This window comes from Procambarus clarkii, chromosome 48, assembly GCF_040958095.1.
Source record: "Procambarus clarkii isolate CNS0578487 chromosome 48, FALCON_Pclarkii_2.0, whole genome shotgun sequence".
NCBI classification, from domain to species: Eukaryota; Metazoa; Arthropoda; class Malacostraca; order Decapoda; family Cambaridae; genus Procambarus; species Procambarus clarkii.
Window position 1 is genome coordinate 36,138,171 of NC_091197.1, and position 17,787 is coordinate 36,155,957.

The window sequence follows — 17,787 nt, forward strand, 5'->3', positions numbered from 1 at the left end:
CTCCATAGCAGGAACAGGGGGTGCAACCACCAAAACGGGAATGGAAGGAGCAATAGAGTCAGTAGTAGGGGCCGAGGAAGAGAGCGAAGCCTTCTTACCCACCAGGGAGGAGGAAGGAGAGGAGCCAGGCTTACGCTTCTGACTTAAAGAGACCGATGTCCCAGCAACTACGTACCGGGCAACGGATTCCAGCGTCTCAACAGGAGAAGCTGAACGAGAGCACACACGACGGCCGTTAGGAGAGCGATGGACATCAGCCCGCACCGACTGGTGGCGGGGAGAGTCAATAGACAGAGGAGAAGGATGGGAAGGAGGATCGGAGGGAGACGAGGAAGAAGACACAGGAGACATGACAGACCGGGTAGAAAGAAGGGTAACCCCAGACAGAGGACCAGGAGGGGGACCCTTCGGGACAAAACTCAAAGGAACAGAGGAGGGGGCAGTGGGCGTATCAGGGTCGAAGGCCTGGAAACGGTTGTGAGTCTGAGGAAGGTGGGAAGGACGAGTAGAGGAAGAGCGCAACACGCGAGCATAAGAGACGTTAGCATAAGGCGGGAGCCGACGAACCTGGCGCCTCGCCTAAGGAAAAGATAGACGCTCCCAGTACTTCAAGGTGAGGACGGCTGCCTCAAGCTTGTAATGGATACATGCACGGGAGAAGGTAGGATGGGCCTCACCGCAGTTGAGGCAGCGAACCTGGGGAGAAGTGCACTCCGACTTTGTGTGGGGGCGAAGGTCACTCTAAGGACAGAGAGAGAGACAGTCCCAGAGAAGCGAATGGCACCATGCCCAAACCTCCAGCACTTGTTACAGAGCTTAGGAGAAGGAATGTACTCCTGGACAGAGCACCTGGCACCAGCAAGAATGACAGAGGGTGGAAGGGTCCTACCATCAAAGGTAATCTTCACAATCCAAAGGGGTTGACGGTGACGACCACTAGGGGGACGAGTAAACATGTCAACCCGGAGGACAGAATGGCCCTGGGCATCGAGGATATGCCGAATATCAACGTGGCAGTCCTGCAGATTCCGAACACCGGTCGTAACATGGGGCGCTAGGAGAATAGTGCCAACACTGGCATTTAACTGAGCGTTCTTTGAGACCCGAACAGGGGTCTCGCCAAGGCAGGATAAGGCAGCCAAGCGGGAAGCTGCATCCTGAGAAGGAGCAGCAACAACACGTGTACCGAGACGAGTGGGGTTGAAGGTAACAGAGGCATCCACAGAATCAACAAGATGCCGATGGAGGGAGAAATCGTCAGGAGGCGCAGAATCAAGAGGGAGGAGATCAAAGTATTTGGCCCACCAAGCGGAACCAAACAAGGCTTGATAGGCATCAGAACGGGAAGGAATCGAGTGAGTGCGGCCATGTCGATGACGGCGTTGAGAACCCCCCAGAGAGAGAGGGGTTAAAAGGCGCATTTGTTACAACTAGAGATGGAGCTGTGCCAGGGGATGAGGTAGTCACCACTGGGGGCTCGGGGCTCGACCCAACCACAGAGGAGGGAAGGGAGCCGAGGGGAGTAGTCAGAGAGGCCAAAGGAGGAGCAAGGTCGGGGCCCAATGCAGCGGAGGCTACAGAGCCCGGTCATCCAACACGGACCGACTCTGGGGCTTGGTCGCCCACCCCACGAGCCTGAGAAGGTAAAGGAGGAACAGAACACAACATAGGTACGAACCATAAACATTCATTCACGAATGTGCCCCCACACCCACCATGGAGCCACAATTAGAGGAAGGACACCCAACAAGAAGTTATCGCCGATCATGCCGGGGCCTCCTAGGGGTGCGTCGTGAGTATACGCCCCACAAACACCACCTTAAGAACCGTCAGTCCGTCGAGATCGGGTTCAGTGACGAAAGGGGGAATGACAATAAAAGGTTCCCCCTCGCTCTCGACGTCGGGTACTACAGTTCTACGGGTGCAAGAGTATGCCTCCTCAAGCACCCGGGCATCAAAATAGAAGAAGTCCAAAGGAATAACCAAAACACGCAAAAGGTCGGCAGGAAACGACAAGCAGATAGGAGAAGAGGGGGGAGAAATTCAGAGTTCTTCATCGATGAAGAACTCTGTAGGGTAAGGCAGGTCCTAGTCAACACCGGCTTCTACAATGGTTTCGTTGAAGACATCATAAGGAGGAAGGTGAAACGCCATGCAACCTCTGAAGAGACAACTAACACAACACCTGTACCCCCTATTAGACTATTTTACAGGAACTTCTTTTCCACAGCTCATAAAACGGAGGAAAGGGTCCTGAAAAATATTGTTAATAGAAACGTTATCCCTACAGACAAAAATCAGAAGATACAATTGACGATCTATAAAACCAAGAAAACGGCCAACCAACTCAAATAAACTCTCCAGACACAAAGCAGAATGCTTCAAAAGACACCAATGGCATCTATGCCTTCAAATGCCCACTTGGGGAATGTAAGCTGCAAAAAACCCAGTATATAGGCAAGACAACAACATCTCTTTCTAGGCGTTTAACGATGCATAAGCAACAGGGCTCCATTAAGGAACATATAACATTCCTCCCTCCCTTCACTACCTCTCTCCCTCCCTAACTACCTTCCTCCCTCCCTTCACTACCTCTCCCCCTCCCTAACTACCTCCCTCCCTCCCTTCACTACCTCTCCCCCTCCCTAACTACCTTCCTCCCTCCCTTCACTACCTCTCCCCCTCCCTAACTACCTCCCTCCCTCCCTTCACTACCTCTCTCCCTCCCTAACTACCTTCCTCCCTCCCTTCACTACCTCTCCCCCTCCCTTACTACCTTCCTCCCTCCCTTCACTACCTCTCCCCCTCCCTAACTACCTTCCTCCCTCCCTTCACTACCTCTCCCCCCTCCCTTCACTACCTCTCCCCCTCCCTTCACTACCTCTCCCCCTCCCTTCACTACCTCTCCCCCTCCCTAACTACCTTCCTCCCTCCCTTCACTACCTCTCCCCCTCCCTTACTACCTTCCTCCCTCCCTTCACTACCTCTCCCCCTCCCTAACTACCTTCCTCCCTCCCTTCACTACCTCTCCCCCTCCCTTACTACCTTCCTCCCTCCCTTCACTACCTCTCCCCCTCCCTAACTACCTTCCTCCCTCCCTTCACTACCTCTCCCCCTCCCTTCACTACCTCTCCTCCTCCCAAACTACCTTCCTCCCTCCCTCCCTTCACTACCTCTCCCCCTCCCTAACTACCTTCCTCCCTCCCTTCACTACCTCTCCCCCTCCCTAACTACCTTCCTCCCTCCCTCCCTTCACTACCTCTCCCCCTCCCTAACTACCTTCCTCCCTCCCTTCACTACCTCTCCCCCTCCCTAACAACCTTCCTCCCTCCCTCCCTTCACTACCTCTCCCCCTCCCTAACTACCTTCCTCCCTCCCTCCCTTCACTACCTCTCCCCCTCCCTAACTACCTTCTTCCCTTCCTCCCTTCACTACCTCTCCCCCTCCCTAACTACCTTCCTCCCTCCCTCCCTTCACTACCTCTCCCCCTCCCTTTACTACCTCTCCCTCCCTAACTACCTTCCTCCCTCCCTTCACTACCTCTCCCCCTCCCTAACTACCTTCCTCCCTCCCTCCCTTCACTACCTCTCCCCCTCCCTAACTACCTTCCTCCCTCCCTTCACTACCTCTCCCCCTCCCTAACTACCTTCCTCCCTCCCTTCACTACCTCTCCCCCTCCCTAACTACCTTCCTCCCTCCCTTCACTACCTCTCCCCCTCCCTAACTACCTTCCTCCCTCCCTCCCTTCACTACCTCTCCCCCTCCCTTCACTACCTCTCTCCCTCCCTAACTACCTTCCTTCCTCCCTCCCTTCACTACCTCTCCCCCTCCCTAACTACCTTCCTTCCTCCCTCCCTTCACTACCTCTCCCCCTCCCTAACTACCTTCCTCCCTCCCTTCACTACCTCTCCCCCTCCCTTACTACCTCTCCCCCTCCCTAACTACCTTCCTCCCTCCCTTCACTACCTCTCCCCCTCCCTAACTACCTTCCTCCCTCCCTCCCTTCACTACCTCTCCCCCTCCCTAACTACCTTCCTCCCTCCCTAACTACCTTCCTCCCTCCCTCCCTTCACTACCTCTCTCCCTCCCTAACTACCTTCCTCCCTCCCTTCACTACCTCTCCCCCTCCCTAACTACCTTCCTCCCTCCCTCCCTTCACTACCTCTCCCCCTCCCTAACTACCTTCCTCCCTCCCTCCCTTCACTACCTCTCCCCCTCCCTAACTACCTTCCTCCCTCCCTTCACTACCTCTCCCCCTCCCTAACTACCTTCCTCCCTCCCTTCACTACCTCTCCCCCTCCCTTCACTACCTCTCCTCCTCCCTAACTACCTTCCTCCCTCCCTCCTCTCCTCCTCCCTAACTACCTTCCTCCCTCCCTCCCTTCACTACCTCTCCCCCTCCCTAACTACCTTCCTCCCTCCCTCCCTTCACTACCTCTCCCCCTCTCTAACTACCTTCCTCCCTCCCTTCACTACCTCTCCCCCTCCCTTCACTACCTCTCCTCCTCCCTAACTACCTTCCTCCCTCCCTCCTCTCCTCCTCCCTAACTACCTTCCTCCCTCCCTCCCTTCACTACCTCTCTCCCTCCCTAACTACCTTCCTCCCTCCCTCCCTTCACTACCTCTCCCCCTCCCTAACTACCTTCCTCCCTCCCTTCACTACCTCTCCTCCTCCCTAACTACCTTCCTCCCTCCCTCCCTTCACTACCTCTCCCCCTCCCTTCACTACCTCTCCCCCTCCCTCCCTTCACTACCTCTCCCCCTCCCTAACTACCTTCCTCCCTCCCTTCACTACCTCTCTCCCTCCCTAACTACCTTCCTCCCTCCCTTCACTACCTCTCCCCCTCCCTAACTACCTTCCTCCCTCCCTTCACTACCTCTCTCCCTCCCTAACTACCTTCCTCCCTCCCTTCACTACCTCTCCCCCTCCCTAACTACCTTCCTCCCTCCCTTCACTACCTCTCTCCCTCCCTAACTACCTTCCTCCCTCCCTTCACTACCTCTCTCCCTCCCTCCCTTCACTACCTCTCTCCCTCCCTAACTACCTCCCTCCCTCCCTTCACTACCTCTCCCCCTCCCTAACTACCTTCCTCCCTCCCTTCACTACCTCTCCCCCTCCCTAACTACCTTCCTCCCTCCCTTCACTACCTCTCCCCCTCCCTTCACTACCTCTCCCCCTCCCTAACTACCTTCCTCCCTCCCTCCCTTCACTACCTCTCCCCCTCCCTAACTACCTTCCTCCCTCCCTTCACTACCTCTCTCCCTCCCTCCCTTCACTACCTCTCCCCCTCCCTAACTACCTTCCTCCCTCCCTTCACTACCTCTCTCCCTCCCTCCCTTCACTACCTCTCTCCCTCCCTCCCTTCACTACCTCTCTCCCTCCCTCCCTTCACTACCTCTCTCCCTCCCTAACTACCTTCCTCCCTCCCTTCACTACCTCTCCCCCTCCCTAACTACCTTCCTCCCTCCCTTCACTACCTCTCCCCCTCCCTAACTACCTTCCTCCCTCCCTCCCTTCACTACCTCTCCCCCTCCCTAACTACCTTCCTCCCTCCCTCCCTTCACTACCTCTCCCCCTCCCTAACTACCTTCCTCCCTCCCTCCCTTCACTACCTCTCCCCCTCCCTAACTACCTTCCTCCCTCCCTCCCTTCACTACCTCTCCCCCTCCCTAACTACCTTCCTCCCTCCCTTCACTACCTCTCTCCCTCCCTCCCTTCACTACCTCTCTCCCTCCCTAACTACCTTCCTCCCTCCCTTCACTACCTCTCTCCCTCCCTAACTACCTTCCTCCCTCCCTTCACTACCTCTCCCCCTCCCTAACTACCTTCCTCCCTCCCTTCACTACCTCTTCCCCTCCCTAACTACCTTCCTCCCTCCCTTCACTACCTCTCCCCCTCCCTAACTACCTTCCTCCCTCCCTTCACTACCTCTCCCCCTCCCTTCACTACCTCTCCCCCTCCCTAACTACCTTCCTCCCTCCCTTCACTACCTCTCCCCCTCCCTAACTACCTTCCTCCCTCCCTTCACTACCTCTCCCCCTCCCTAACTACCTTCCTCCCTCCCTTCACTACCTCTCTCCCTCCCTCCCTTCACTACCTCTCTCCCTCCCTAACTACCTTCCTCCCTCCCTCCCTTCACTACCTCTCCCCCTCCCTAACTACCTTCCTCCCTCCCTTCACTACCTCTCCCCCTCCCTAACTACCTTCCTCCCTCCCTCCCTTCACTACCTCTCCCCCTCCCTAACTACCTTCCTCCCTCCCTCCCTTCACTACCTCTCCCCCTCCCTAACTACCTTCCTCCCTCCCTCCCTTCACTACCTCTCCCCCTCCCTTCACTACCTCTCCCCCTCCCTAACTACCTTCCTCCCTCCCTTCACTACCTCTCTCCCTCCCTAACTACCTTCCTCCCTCCCTTCACTACCTCTCTCCCTCCCTAACTACCTTCCTCCCTCCCTTCACTACCTCTCCTCCTCCCTTCACTACCTCTCCCCCTCCCTAACTACCTTCCTCCCTCCCTCCCTTCACTACCTCTCCCCCTCCCTAACTACCTTCCTCCCTCCCTCCCTTCACTACCTCTCCCCCTCCCTTACTACCTTCCTCCCTCCCTCCCTTCACACCTCTCCCCCTCCCTCTCTCACTACCTCCCTCCCTCCCTCTCTCACTACCTCCCTCCCTCCCTCTCTCACTACCTCCCTCCCTCCCTCTCTCACTACCTCCCTCCCTCCCTCCCTCCCTCCTTCCCCCTCTCACTACCTCCGTCCCTCCCTCTCTCAATACCTCCCTCCCTCCCTCTCTCACTACCTCCCTCCCTCCCTCCCTCTCTCACTACCTCCCTCCCTCCCTCCCTCTCTCACTACCTCCCTCCCTCCCTCCCTCTCTCACTACCTCCCTCCCTCCCTCTCTCACTACCTCCCTCCCTCTCTCACTACCTCCCTCCCTCTCTCACTACCTCCCTCCCTCTCTCTCACTACCTCCCTCCCTCTCTCTCACTACCTCCCTCCCTCTCTCTCACTACCTCCCTCCCTCTCTCTCACTACCTCCCTCCCTCTCTCTCACTACCTCCCTCCCTCTCTCTCACTACCTCCCTCCCTCTCTCACTACCTCCCTCCCTCTCTCACTACCTCCCTCCCTCTCTCACTACCTCCCTCCCTCTCTCACTATCTCCCTCCCTCTCTCACTACCTCCCTCCCTCTCTCACTACCTCCCTCCCTCTCTCACTACCTCCCTCCCTCTCTCACTACCTCCCTCCCTCTCTCACTACCTCCCTCCCTCTCTCACTACCTCCCTCCCTCTCTCACTACCTCCCTCCCTCTCTCCCTCTCTCACTACCTCCCTCCCTCTCTCCCTCTCTCAGTACCTCCCTCCCTCTCTCTCACTACCTCCCTCCCTCCTCCTCCTCTCCCCTGCCTGCCTGCCTGCCAGCCAGACAACCCAGCCCACCCACCCTCCGCCCTCCTTCCCTTCCTGGCAACCAGCCTGCCTCCCTCCCTCACTCCTTCCCTCATTCCCTGCCTCTCTCGCTCCTTAACCAGTTTTCCGAGAAATTTTAATAATTTCACAAGTGAAATTATCTAAACAATTGTGATGGGCTGCGAGAGTTATGAGAAGTGGTGTACAACAAATGTTAGGGCGAGGCTTTCAATTGTTTATCTCTCATTGAAAAAGATTCACATTTTATGTTCCGCAGACAAGTGAACTCAAGGTTTTAGATACATTATTTTAGGATTTAAATGTTGACTTATACACCAGCATATATGGTATTCCCTACTTCAAAAATTAAAAAATTCCTCATACTATTTAACCACTCTACAAATCACTGAAGTCCTATGATGGAAAGTTTGGTTGATTACAGTACATCACTAAGTCCAATGATGTACCATATACATACTGTTCGTTCACCTTAAAAGGTCACCTACCAACCATCTTAGCAGAGCAAACATACAGTGAATAAGGACCAACCTTATCATATGGAAGAATGTTGTTCATTATAATTTTTTCCTTGACACTGGGATCCATATTCTGACAAAATTCATCGACTTTCCTAGCTGCTGCTGCACGCACCTGTAAACACGCAAGACAACTTTAACATGGGCAAAGAACATATCACAATTACACAGTTGGAAACACAAAATTAAATGAACGTAACATTTCAGTCCATCCTAGGACCTAATCGAGTCGTGACATGATTATGGCCGGGAAGGGACTGAAATGTCCCAAAATGAAATGAAATGTAGGTGGTGTCAGTGGTTGGCACTGGAGGAAGGTGGTGTCACAAATATAATATTGAAATATACACTAAATTGTTGTAAATTTGAAATACATGAAGAAATTAAACTGTTTTATTATTAATCATCGCAGTGCGCAGAGTGCCTTGAGGTGCTAGGTCGGGGGTGCGTAGAACGCCTCGTTGCACTAGTAGGTATAGCGTAGCATTTAACACTTCCTTGTGGCTACACGGGGTTCACATCAGCTTCCTCAGGGCTCTAGTAAACAGAGGCCATTTTTTTTTAAATCGTGGACAACATTACCAGGTGTGAGAGCCTCAGTACTGAGTGAGCAACCAAGACTAGCGCACACAACATGAGCTAACAGCACTGCTGTTCAGCTTGTGACCACAACATAGCCTAAAAATGTAAAAATATATATGTAACTGGTATTATTTAGCCATGATAGTATTACAGAATGGCCTGACTGTGATAAAGACTGTGTACAATGTTCAGATATCAGTGAACACAATGTTGTTTAAGATGTTCTAGCCACAGCACACTGTCATTGTTTGGTCCATCTAAGAATCTTGAAATGACTTCTCGTGTTCCTTTACAAAATAAACTTGTAGAAAATTGTTCATTTACAGGATTTAGTGACCAGGATTTTGATAATAGCAGCATTGTGGTGATAATTAGTGATTTTCATAATATGGTGGGAGGAGGAATCTTGGTGATGAGGGAGGGAGGTAGCATTAGCTGCTTGGTGTGTGGCAGCCATTCTTGTTGTTTTGACTCCTACTGGTCCCCCTCCCCCCCACCCTCATTACTACTGGTCCCCCTCCCTCCCTCCCCCCACGTAGCTAGCTTAGTAGATTGCCAGCCAGAGATAGGCTGCAGAATTGCCATCTAATACAATAAAGCATTCATGAAACAAGTATTTTTATAACTTATTATCCTAATAATATTACTAAAAATCTCTAACCAAAAATATATATGATGATGTACATCCAGAATTTAAGAAACAAATATGGCAAACAGGGTCGAGTGTGATAGGCTTACTTGATTGAGCCCGTCCCTTCCCCACCACCACCGACAGACCTCCCCCCTCCCCCACCCTACATCCTATACACGCACTCTGCTTCAAGGTCATGTAGTTCAACTGTCCATAATTCATAAGTAAAAATGTAACTGAAAACTCACACCCCAGAAGTGACTCGAACCCATACTCCCAGAAGCAACGCAACTGGTAATGTACAAGACGCCTTAATCCACTTGACCATCACGACCGGACATAATGAGGTGATAGCCTAAGCTATTTGAACCACCCCACCGCCGGCACTCGGATAGTAATCTTGGGCATAGCATTTTACCAAATCACCTCATTCTTTGGGGCACACGTGAGGAACACAAATGCGAACAAGCCTGAATGGTCCCCAGGACAATATGCAACTGAAAACTCACACCCCAGAAGTGACTCGAACCCATACTCCCAGAAGCAACGCAACTGGTAATGTACAAGACGCCTTAATCCACTTGACCATCACGACCGGACATAATGAGGTGATAGCCTAAGCTATTTGAACCACCCCACCGCCGGCACTCGGATAGTAATCTTGGGCATAGCATTTTACCAAATCACCTCATTCTTTGGGGCACACGTGAGGAACACAAATGCGAACAAGCCTGAATGGTCCCCAGGACAATATGCAACTGAAAACTCACACCCCAGAAGTGACTCGAACCCATACTCCCAGAAGCAACGCAACTGGTAATGTACAAGACGCCTTAATCCACTTGACCATCACGACCGGACATAATGAGGTGATAGCCTAAGCTATTTGAACCACCCCACCGCCGACACTCGGATAGTAATCTTGGGCATAGCATTTTACCAAATCACCTCATTCTTTGGGGCACACGTGAGGAACACAAATGCGAACAAGCCTGAATGGTCCCCAGGACAATATGCAACTGAAAACTCACACCCCAGAAGTGACTCGAACCCATACTCCCAGAAGCAACGCAACTGGTAATGTACAAGACGCCTTAATCCACTTGACCATCACGACCGGACATAATGAGGTGATAGCCTAAGCTATTTGAACCACCCCACCGCCGGCACTCATATTGCATATTGCATATTGTCCTGGGGACCATTCAGGCTTGTTCGCATTTGTGTTCCTCACGTGTGCCCCAAAGAATGAGGTGATTTGGTAAAATGCTATGCCCAAGATTACTATCCGAGTGCCGGCGGTGGGGTGGTTCAAATAGCTTAGGCTATCACCTCATTATGTCCGGTCGTGATGGTCAAGTGGATTAAGGCGTCTTGTACATTACCAGTTGCGTTGCTTCTGGGAGTATGGGTTCGAGTCACTTCTGGGGTGTGAGTTTTCAGTTGCATATTGTCCTGGGGACCATTCAGGCTTGTTCGCATTTGTGTTCCTCACGTGTGCCCCAAAGAATGAGGTGATTTGGTAAAATGCTATGCCCAAGATTACTATCCGAGTGCCGGCGGTGGGGTGGTTCAAATAGCTTAGGCTATCACCTCATTATGTCCGGTCGTGATGGTCAAGTGGATTAAGGCGTCTTGTACATTACCAGTTGCGTTGCTTCTGGGAGTATGGGTTCGAGTCACTTCTGGGGTGTGAGTTTTCAGTTGCATATTGTCCTGGGGACCATTCAGGCTTGTTCGCATTTGTGTTCCTCACGTGTGCCCCAAAGAATGAGGTGATTTGGTAAAATGCTATGCCCAAGATTACTATCCGAGTGCCGGCGGTGGGGTGGTTCAAATAGCTTAGGCTATCACCTCATTATGTCCGGTCGTGATGGTCAAGTGGATTAAGGCGTCTTGTACATTACCAGTTGCGTTGCTTCTGGGAGTATGGGTTCGAGTCACTTCTGGGGTGTGAGTTTTCAGTTGCATATTGTCCTGGGGACCATTCAGGCTTGTTCGCATTTGTGTTCCTCACGTGTGCCCCAAAGAATGAGGTGATTTGGTAAAATGCTATGCCCAAGATTACTATCCGAGTGCCGGCGGTGGGGTGGTTCAAATAGCTTAGGCTATCACCTCATTATGTCCGGTCGTGATGGTCAAGTGGATTAAGGCGTCTTGTACATTACCAGTTGCGTTGCTTCTGGGAGTATGGGTTCGAGTCACTTCTGGGGTGTGAGTTTTCAGTTGCATATTGTCCTGGGGACCATTCAGGCTTGTTCGCATTTGTGTTCCTCACGTGTGCCCCAAAGAATGAGGTGATTTGGTAAAATGCTATGCCCAAGATTACTATCCGAGTGCCGGCGGTGGGGTGGTTCAAATAGCTTAGGCTATCACCTCATTATGTCCGGTCGTGATGGTCAAGTGGATTAAGGCGTCTTGTACATTACCAGTTGCGTTGCTTCTGGGAGTATGGGTTCGAGTCACTTCTGGGGTGTGAGTTTTCAGTTGCATATTGTCCTGGGGACCATTCAGGCTTGTTCGCATTTGTGTTCCTCACGTGTGCCCCAAAGAATGAGGTGATTTGGTAAAATGCTATGCCCAAGATTACTATCCGAGTGCCGGCGGTGGGGTGGTTCAAATAGCTTAGGCTATCACCTCATTATGTCCGGTCGTGATGGTCAAGTGGATTAAGGCGTCTTGTACATTACCAGTTGCGTTGCTTCTGGGAGTATGGGTTCGAGTCACTTCTGGGGTGTGAGTTTTCAGTTGCATATTGTCCTGGGGACCATTCAGGCTTGTTCGCATTTGTGTTCCTCACGTGTGCCCCAAAGAATGAGGTGATTTGGTAAAATGCTATGCCCAAGATTACTATCCGAGTGCCGGCGGTGGGGTGGTTCAAATAGCTTAGGCTATCACCTCATTATGTCCGGTCGTGATGGTCAAGTGGATTAAGGCGTCTTGTACATTACCAGTTGCGTTGCTTCTGGGAGTATGGGTTCGAGTCACTTCTGGGGTGTGAGTTTTCAGTTGCATATTGTCCTGGGGACCATTCAGGCTTGTTCGCATTTGTGTTCCTCACGTGTGCCCCAAAGAATGAGGTGATTTGGTAAAATGCTATGCCCAAGATTACTATCCGAGTGCCGGCGGTGGGGTGGTTCAAATAGCTTAGGCTATCACCTCATTATGTCCGGTCGTGATGGTCAAGTGGATTAAGGCGTCTTGTACATTACCAGTTGCGTTGCTTCTGGGAGTATGGGTTCGAGTCACTTCTGGGGTGTGAGTTTTCAGTTGCATATTGTCCTGGGGACCATTCAGGCTTGTTCGCATTTGTGTTCCTCACGTGTGCCCCAAAGAATGAGGTGATTTGGTAAAATGCTATGCCCAAGATTACTATCCGAGTGCCGGCGGTGGGGTGGTTCAAATAGCTTAGGCTATCACCTCATTATGTCCGGTCGTGATGGTCAAGTGGATTAAGGCGTCTTGTACATTACCAGTTGCGTTGCTTCTGGGAGTATGGGTTCGAGTCACTTCTGGGGTGTGAGTTTTCAGTTGCATATTGTCCTGGGGACCATTCAGGCTTGTTCGCATTTGTGTTCCTCACGTGTGCCCCAAAGAATGAGGTGATTTGGTAAAATGCTATGCCCAAGATTACTATCCGAGTGCCGGCGGTGGGGTGGTTCAAATAGCTTAGGCTATCACCTCATTATGTCCGGTCGTGATGGTCAAGTGGATTAAGGCGTCTTGTACATTACCAGTTGCGTTGCTTCTGGGAGTATGGGTTCGAGTCACTTCTGGGGTGTGAGTTTTCAGTTGCATATTGTCCTGGGGACCATTCAGGCTTGTTCGCATTTGTGTTCCTCACGTGTGCCCCAAAGAATGAGGTGATTTGGTAAAATGCTATGCCCAAGATTACTATCCGAGTGCCGGCGGTGGGGTGGTTTAAATAGCTTAGGCTATCACCTCATTATGTCCGGTCGTGATGGTCAAGTGGATTAAGGCGTCTTGTACATTACCAGTTGCGTTGCTTCTGGGAGTATGGGTTCGAGTCACTTCTGGGGTGTGAGTTTTCAGTTGCATATTGTCCTGGGGACCATTCAGGCTTGTTCGCATTTGTGTTCCTCACGTGTGCCCCAAAGAATGAGGTGATTTGGTAAAATGCTATGCCCAAGATTACTATCCGAGTGCCGGCGGTGGGGTGGTTCAAATAGCTTAGGCTATCACCTCATTATGTCCGGTTGTGATGGTCAAGTGGATTAAGGCGTCTTGTACATTACCAGTTGCGTTGCTTCTGGGAGTATGGGTTCGAGTCACTTCTGGGGTGTGAGTTTTCAGTTGCATATTGTCCTGGGGACCATTCAGGCTTGTTCGCAAGTAAAAATGTATTTGTTTAATTACTAAACAGGAAGCAATAAAACATGTTAATGATTATTAATGCACCGTAATACTGTAAACTTCAACATGAAAATCAAATATAATGGCATAAATATTATGCAGCTAAGATATAAATTTTAATATGGGAAGGAGGCTTTGGTCGCCTGGTACTTTGTTGGCAAATAAACACACTCACTTCATAACACATACATACATACATACATACATACATACATACATACACACACATACATACATACATAGCGAGACATGATAGCTTAGTGAGACAGCGCTCTCAACTCGTAATCTTAGGGTCCGGGTTAGATTCTGGCTGATGGCAGAAACAAACTGGGCAGAGTTTCTTTCACCTTGATGCCCCTGTTACTTAGCAGTAAATACATACCTGGGAGTTTGACAGCTGTTATGGGTTGCTTCCTCTGTAATTACCAAAGTGTAGTTACAGAATGAGAGCTACGCTCGTGGTGTCCTGTCTTCCCAACACTCTGTCATGTAACACTTTAAAACTACTGACGGTCTTTGCCTCCACCACCACCTCACCTAACTTGATCCAACCGTCTACCATTCTGTTTGCGACAGTGAATTTTCTTATATTTCTTCGGCATCTGTGTTTAGCTAGTTTAAATCTATGACCTCTTGTTCTTGAAGTTCCAGGTCTCAGGAAATCTTCCCTATCGATTTTTCAATTCCTGTTACTATTTTGTACGTAGTGATCATATCACCTCTTTTTCTTCTGTCTTCTAGTTTTTGCATATTTAATGCCTCTAACCTCGTAGTTAGGCGTAGGGGGGGACCTCGTAGCCTGGTGGATAGCGCGCAGGACTCTTAATTCTGTGGCGCGGGTTCGATTCCCGCACGAGGCAGAAACAAATGGGCAAAAGTTTCTTTCAACCTGAACGCCCCTGTTACCTAGCAGTAAATAGGTACCTGGGAGTTAGTCAGCTGTCACAGGCTGCTTCCTACGGGTGGAGGCCTGGTCGAGGAACGGGCCGCGGGGACACTAAAAAAAAAAAGCCCCGAAATCATCTCAAGATAACCTCTCCTCGTAGCTCTTGCCCTTCAGTTCTGGGAGCCACTTAGTAGCATGTCTTTACACCTTTTCCAGTTTGTTGATGTGCTTCTTAAGATATGTGACATGATGGAGGGTGCTGAAGTGTACCGAAAACAGTGAAGTGGACCAAGATGATGATTTTCCACCTTATCAATGTAACAATGCTGAAAAGTTACAACACGTATCTTGTGAAAACAGGTAGAAAACCATATTTCCGTTAGTTTAGTTTTCAAGTTGTGAAACAATTACTATATTGTAATCACCCCTGGCATACAAAAACCCATTCGGGACCCAATATTGGACCTTGCTCCTGCACTCTGGCTCGCTTACAGGGAGGCCTTTCTGGTACACCAAATCAAGAAATTACCACCAACTGGAGTGCGTGCAGCAGGCCAGCGTCTGTGCGTTGTGTGTTACAGCACAAAAATGAGGCTACAGAAACATAAATTGGTGTTAACATGGTGCGAAGCGTGTGCAGTCCCTCTGTGCCATGGCGACTGTTTCGCACAGTATCACAGTCTTCAGGACTACTAAATGTCTAATACTTGTGTAAAAACGTGTACATATCAAGTGAATTTTAGTGTATATATTGAAAAAAAAAACAAATATGTTGTATAAGTCCTGTAAAATATAACATTTTTGCGTGCATACTTGTGACAATAATATGTGAACGCATAGTGAATATATACCAGTTGTATTATAATACAACATCAAGTGACAGTAATTGGAACAATACTGTACTAGCGATTTTTTTTTTTGTAAAATGTGTCATAGATATTGTAAATAATGGCGCAGAAAAAAATTCGCAGCAACTCGGGCCTCTTGAGCTGCCGCAAGCGATGGCTCCCTGACACAGCACCTGAGAGCACTCTTTCTCAGTGACGTCATCGGCGAACTTGTCGGCTCAATTACGTTATTGGTAAGTACAATAGAATTTTTTTATTATTTTTTCTGTGCTCAGGGAAGACAAATGAACATTTTAAAAGGACGAAAAAAATTTAGAATTTGTTTTTTTCTTGTGCACAAGGTTGTAAAAGTCCTCAGGACTCCTTAGTATCTTAAGGAGTTAAGGGTTAATGGAAATAAAAAAATTGAAAAAACCAGCGTTGAATGTAATGAAACGCCATTTTCTGGGTGAGTCCCGGAGGCTCCCCGGAGCTATCCCAGGCTGATATGCTAATGTCAGACTTTGGCATCAGTCATGTGTATGGAGTTCTTAGGCCTACCAGGGACCACGGCCAGAACCGGGCCCCCTCAGAGAGGCAAGGGGAGCAATGGCCTATAGAAGCCCCCATGGGGTTGGAAGCATTCTATGTCTGCCATCGACCGGAACAGGCACCCAGAAAGGTAAGCGCCTCAAAACAAACCCCTATTCTGGTTAAAATTGCTACCAAAAGCCGAACTAGTGGATAGAACTCCCTAAAAGAAAACAAGCAAACTAGTGTGACGTCACACGCTCGCCGCTGTCTACACAGCTCCCTCCTCCCTGGGAGGGGGAAGGGGGAGCCCCAGACCCTCCACGCCGGCTACCCACACCTCAGTTCTTGAGGCTGGATGTCAAAAATGCGAAAAAAATGCCGACCGGAGGGAGGGAGGGATGCCGGGGAGCCTCCAGGACTCGCCCAGAAAATGGCGTTTCATTACATTCAACGCTTGTTTTCTGGGGGGAGCCCCGTCGGCTCGCCGGAGCTAACTACCTACAGACGGAAAAAGAGGGACTTACCCGGGAGGCGGTCGTCGCTCACTCCTCAACTCGCAGCAGAGACAACTGGCTGCAACCGCCGACCCAAAGCAACACAGGCCCAACGAGGCCCAGGGACATTCACAAGGTAACGAGCAGCCAGGACCCTGTTCGACCGTCAAAATCCCCGCGCCCGAATATCAGACCAAGACATATTCCCAAAGACGGCAGCAAGAGCCACGAACTTACGAACGTTATGGGCACAGGGATAGACCGCAGGCTGGCTGGACTTAATAACCCTGCGGGCGACCTGGGAGACCCGAACCTGCGAACAGGGAAGAAGGGAAACCGGATCAACCCACAGCGCGTCCCCAGACACAGAAGCCGTGGCGTGCAAATAACGGCGAAGCGCCACAACCTGACACAAAACATGATGCACCCCCGGCCTGACCAACCAAGCATCAACCACCCATGGACCCTTCCGGAACGCAGCAGTCTCATTCTTCGCCAGAGAAGAAGGAGACGGCTGCAAACGAACAAAACAATCACCACGACCAAAAGAGCAGAAACCCCTGTGCCGGGGGAGAGCATGAAGCTCCCCTACCCGACCCCCAGAGGCCAAAGCCAACAAGAAAAGTGCCTTGGAAAAACAATCCTGGACCGAAGGGGCCACAACGAAACGAGTAGACGAAAGGAAAGCGAGCACTCTATCCAAAGACCAGGACGGCTCAGGCGGCGCATGAGCAGGCCGGAGGTGAAACAATGCATGAGACAGCTTGCAAAACGGCGCAGACGTAACATTGATACCGAAGGCAAGCTGAAGCGGCTCCGCCAGCGCCGCACGATACGAGGCGACAGTGTTAGGCATAAGATGACGGTCCTGAAACAACCATGAGAGGAGGGACAAGACCACCCAAACAGACAAGGAACTAACACGACGAAGACGCAAAAAGAAACAGAAGGACCGCCAGGAAACTTCATACTGCCGCCGAGAAGAAGCCCTCAGGTGGGACACCAACAAGGAGGCCACCTGATCACCATAGAGATGATGATAGACTCTAGTAAAAAAAAACCCATATGCGAAGACTCAAGGAGAAGATTGAACCAGCCACGTGACGTACCGGCCCGATCTGCTGAAAGAGGCAGAGCCGCGGGAAAACCCTCGGGTTCGGACACCGAGCAACCAGCGCCTGGAACCAAGGTTGGGCCGGCCACCAAGGGGCCAGAAGGACAACTCTCCCCTGGTAAGTCTCTAAGCGAGTCAGGACCTGGAGCAACAGCCAAACTGGGGGAAAGAGGTACAGGAACCCCCACCTCGACCAGTCTAGCCGAAAGGTGTCGACCCCAACGGCCTCGCGATCGGGGAAGGGCGCCGCATAAACGGGAAGACGCCGCGACCACGCCAATGCGAAGAGGTCCACCTCGGGGCGCCCGAACGTCTGGCAAAGCCAATGGAAGGACTTGTCGTCGACCGTCCACTCCGTGGAGAGGGGAACGAAGCGAGACAGGGCGTCAGCAAGACGT

General features: G+C 51.2%; 1 protein-coding gene across 1 annotated transcript in view; it reads right to left on the minus strand.

The window, feature by feature from the left end:
- Positions 1-7,894: 7,894 nt before the first annotated feature.
- LOC123764819 (serine/threonine-protein phosphatase 2A 65 kDa regulatory subunit A alpha isoform) overlaps positions 7,895-17,787 on the minus strand; it is an 83,675-nt gene continuing 73,782 nt past the window's right edge. Inside the window, exon 6 of the mRNA XM_045753002.2 lies at positions 7,895-8,062. Coding sequence (XP_045608958.2) covers positions 7,910-8,062 — 153 coding nt within the window. The 3' untranslated portion in view covers positions 7,895-7,909. The remainder of the gene's footprint in view (positions 8,063-17,787) is intronic.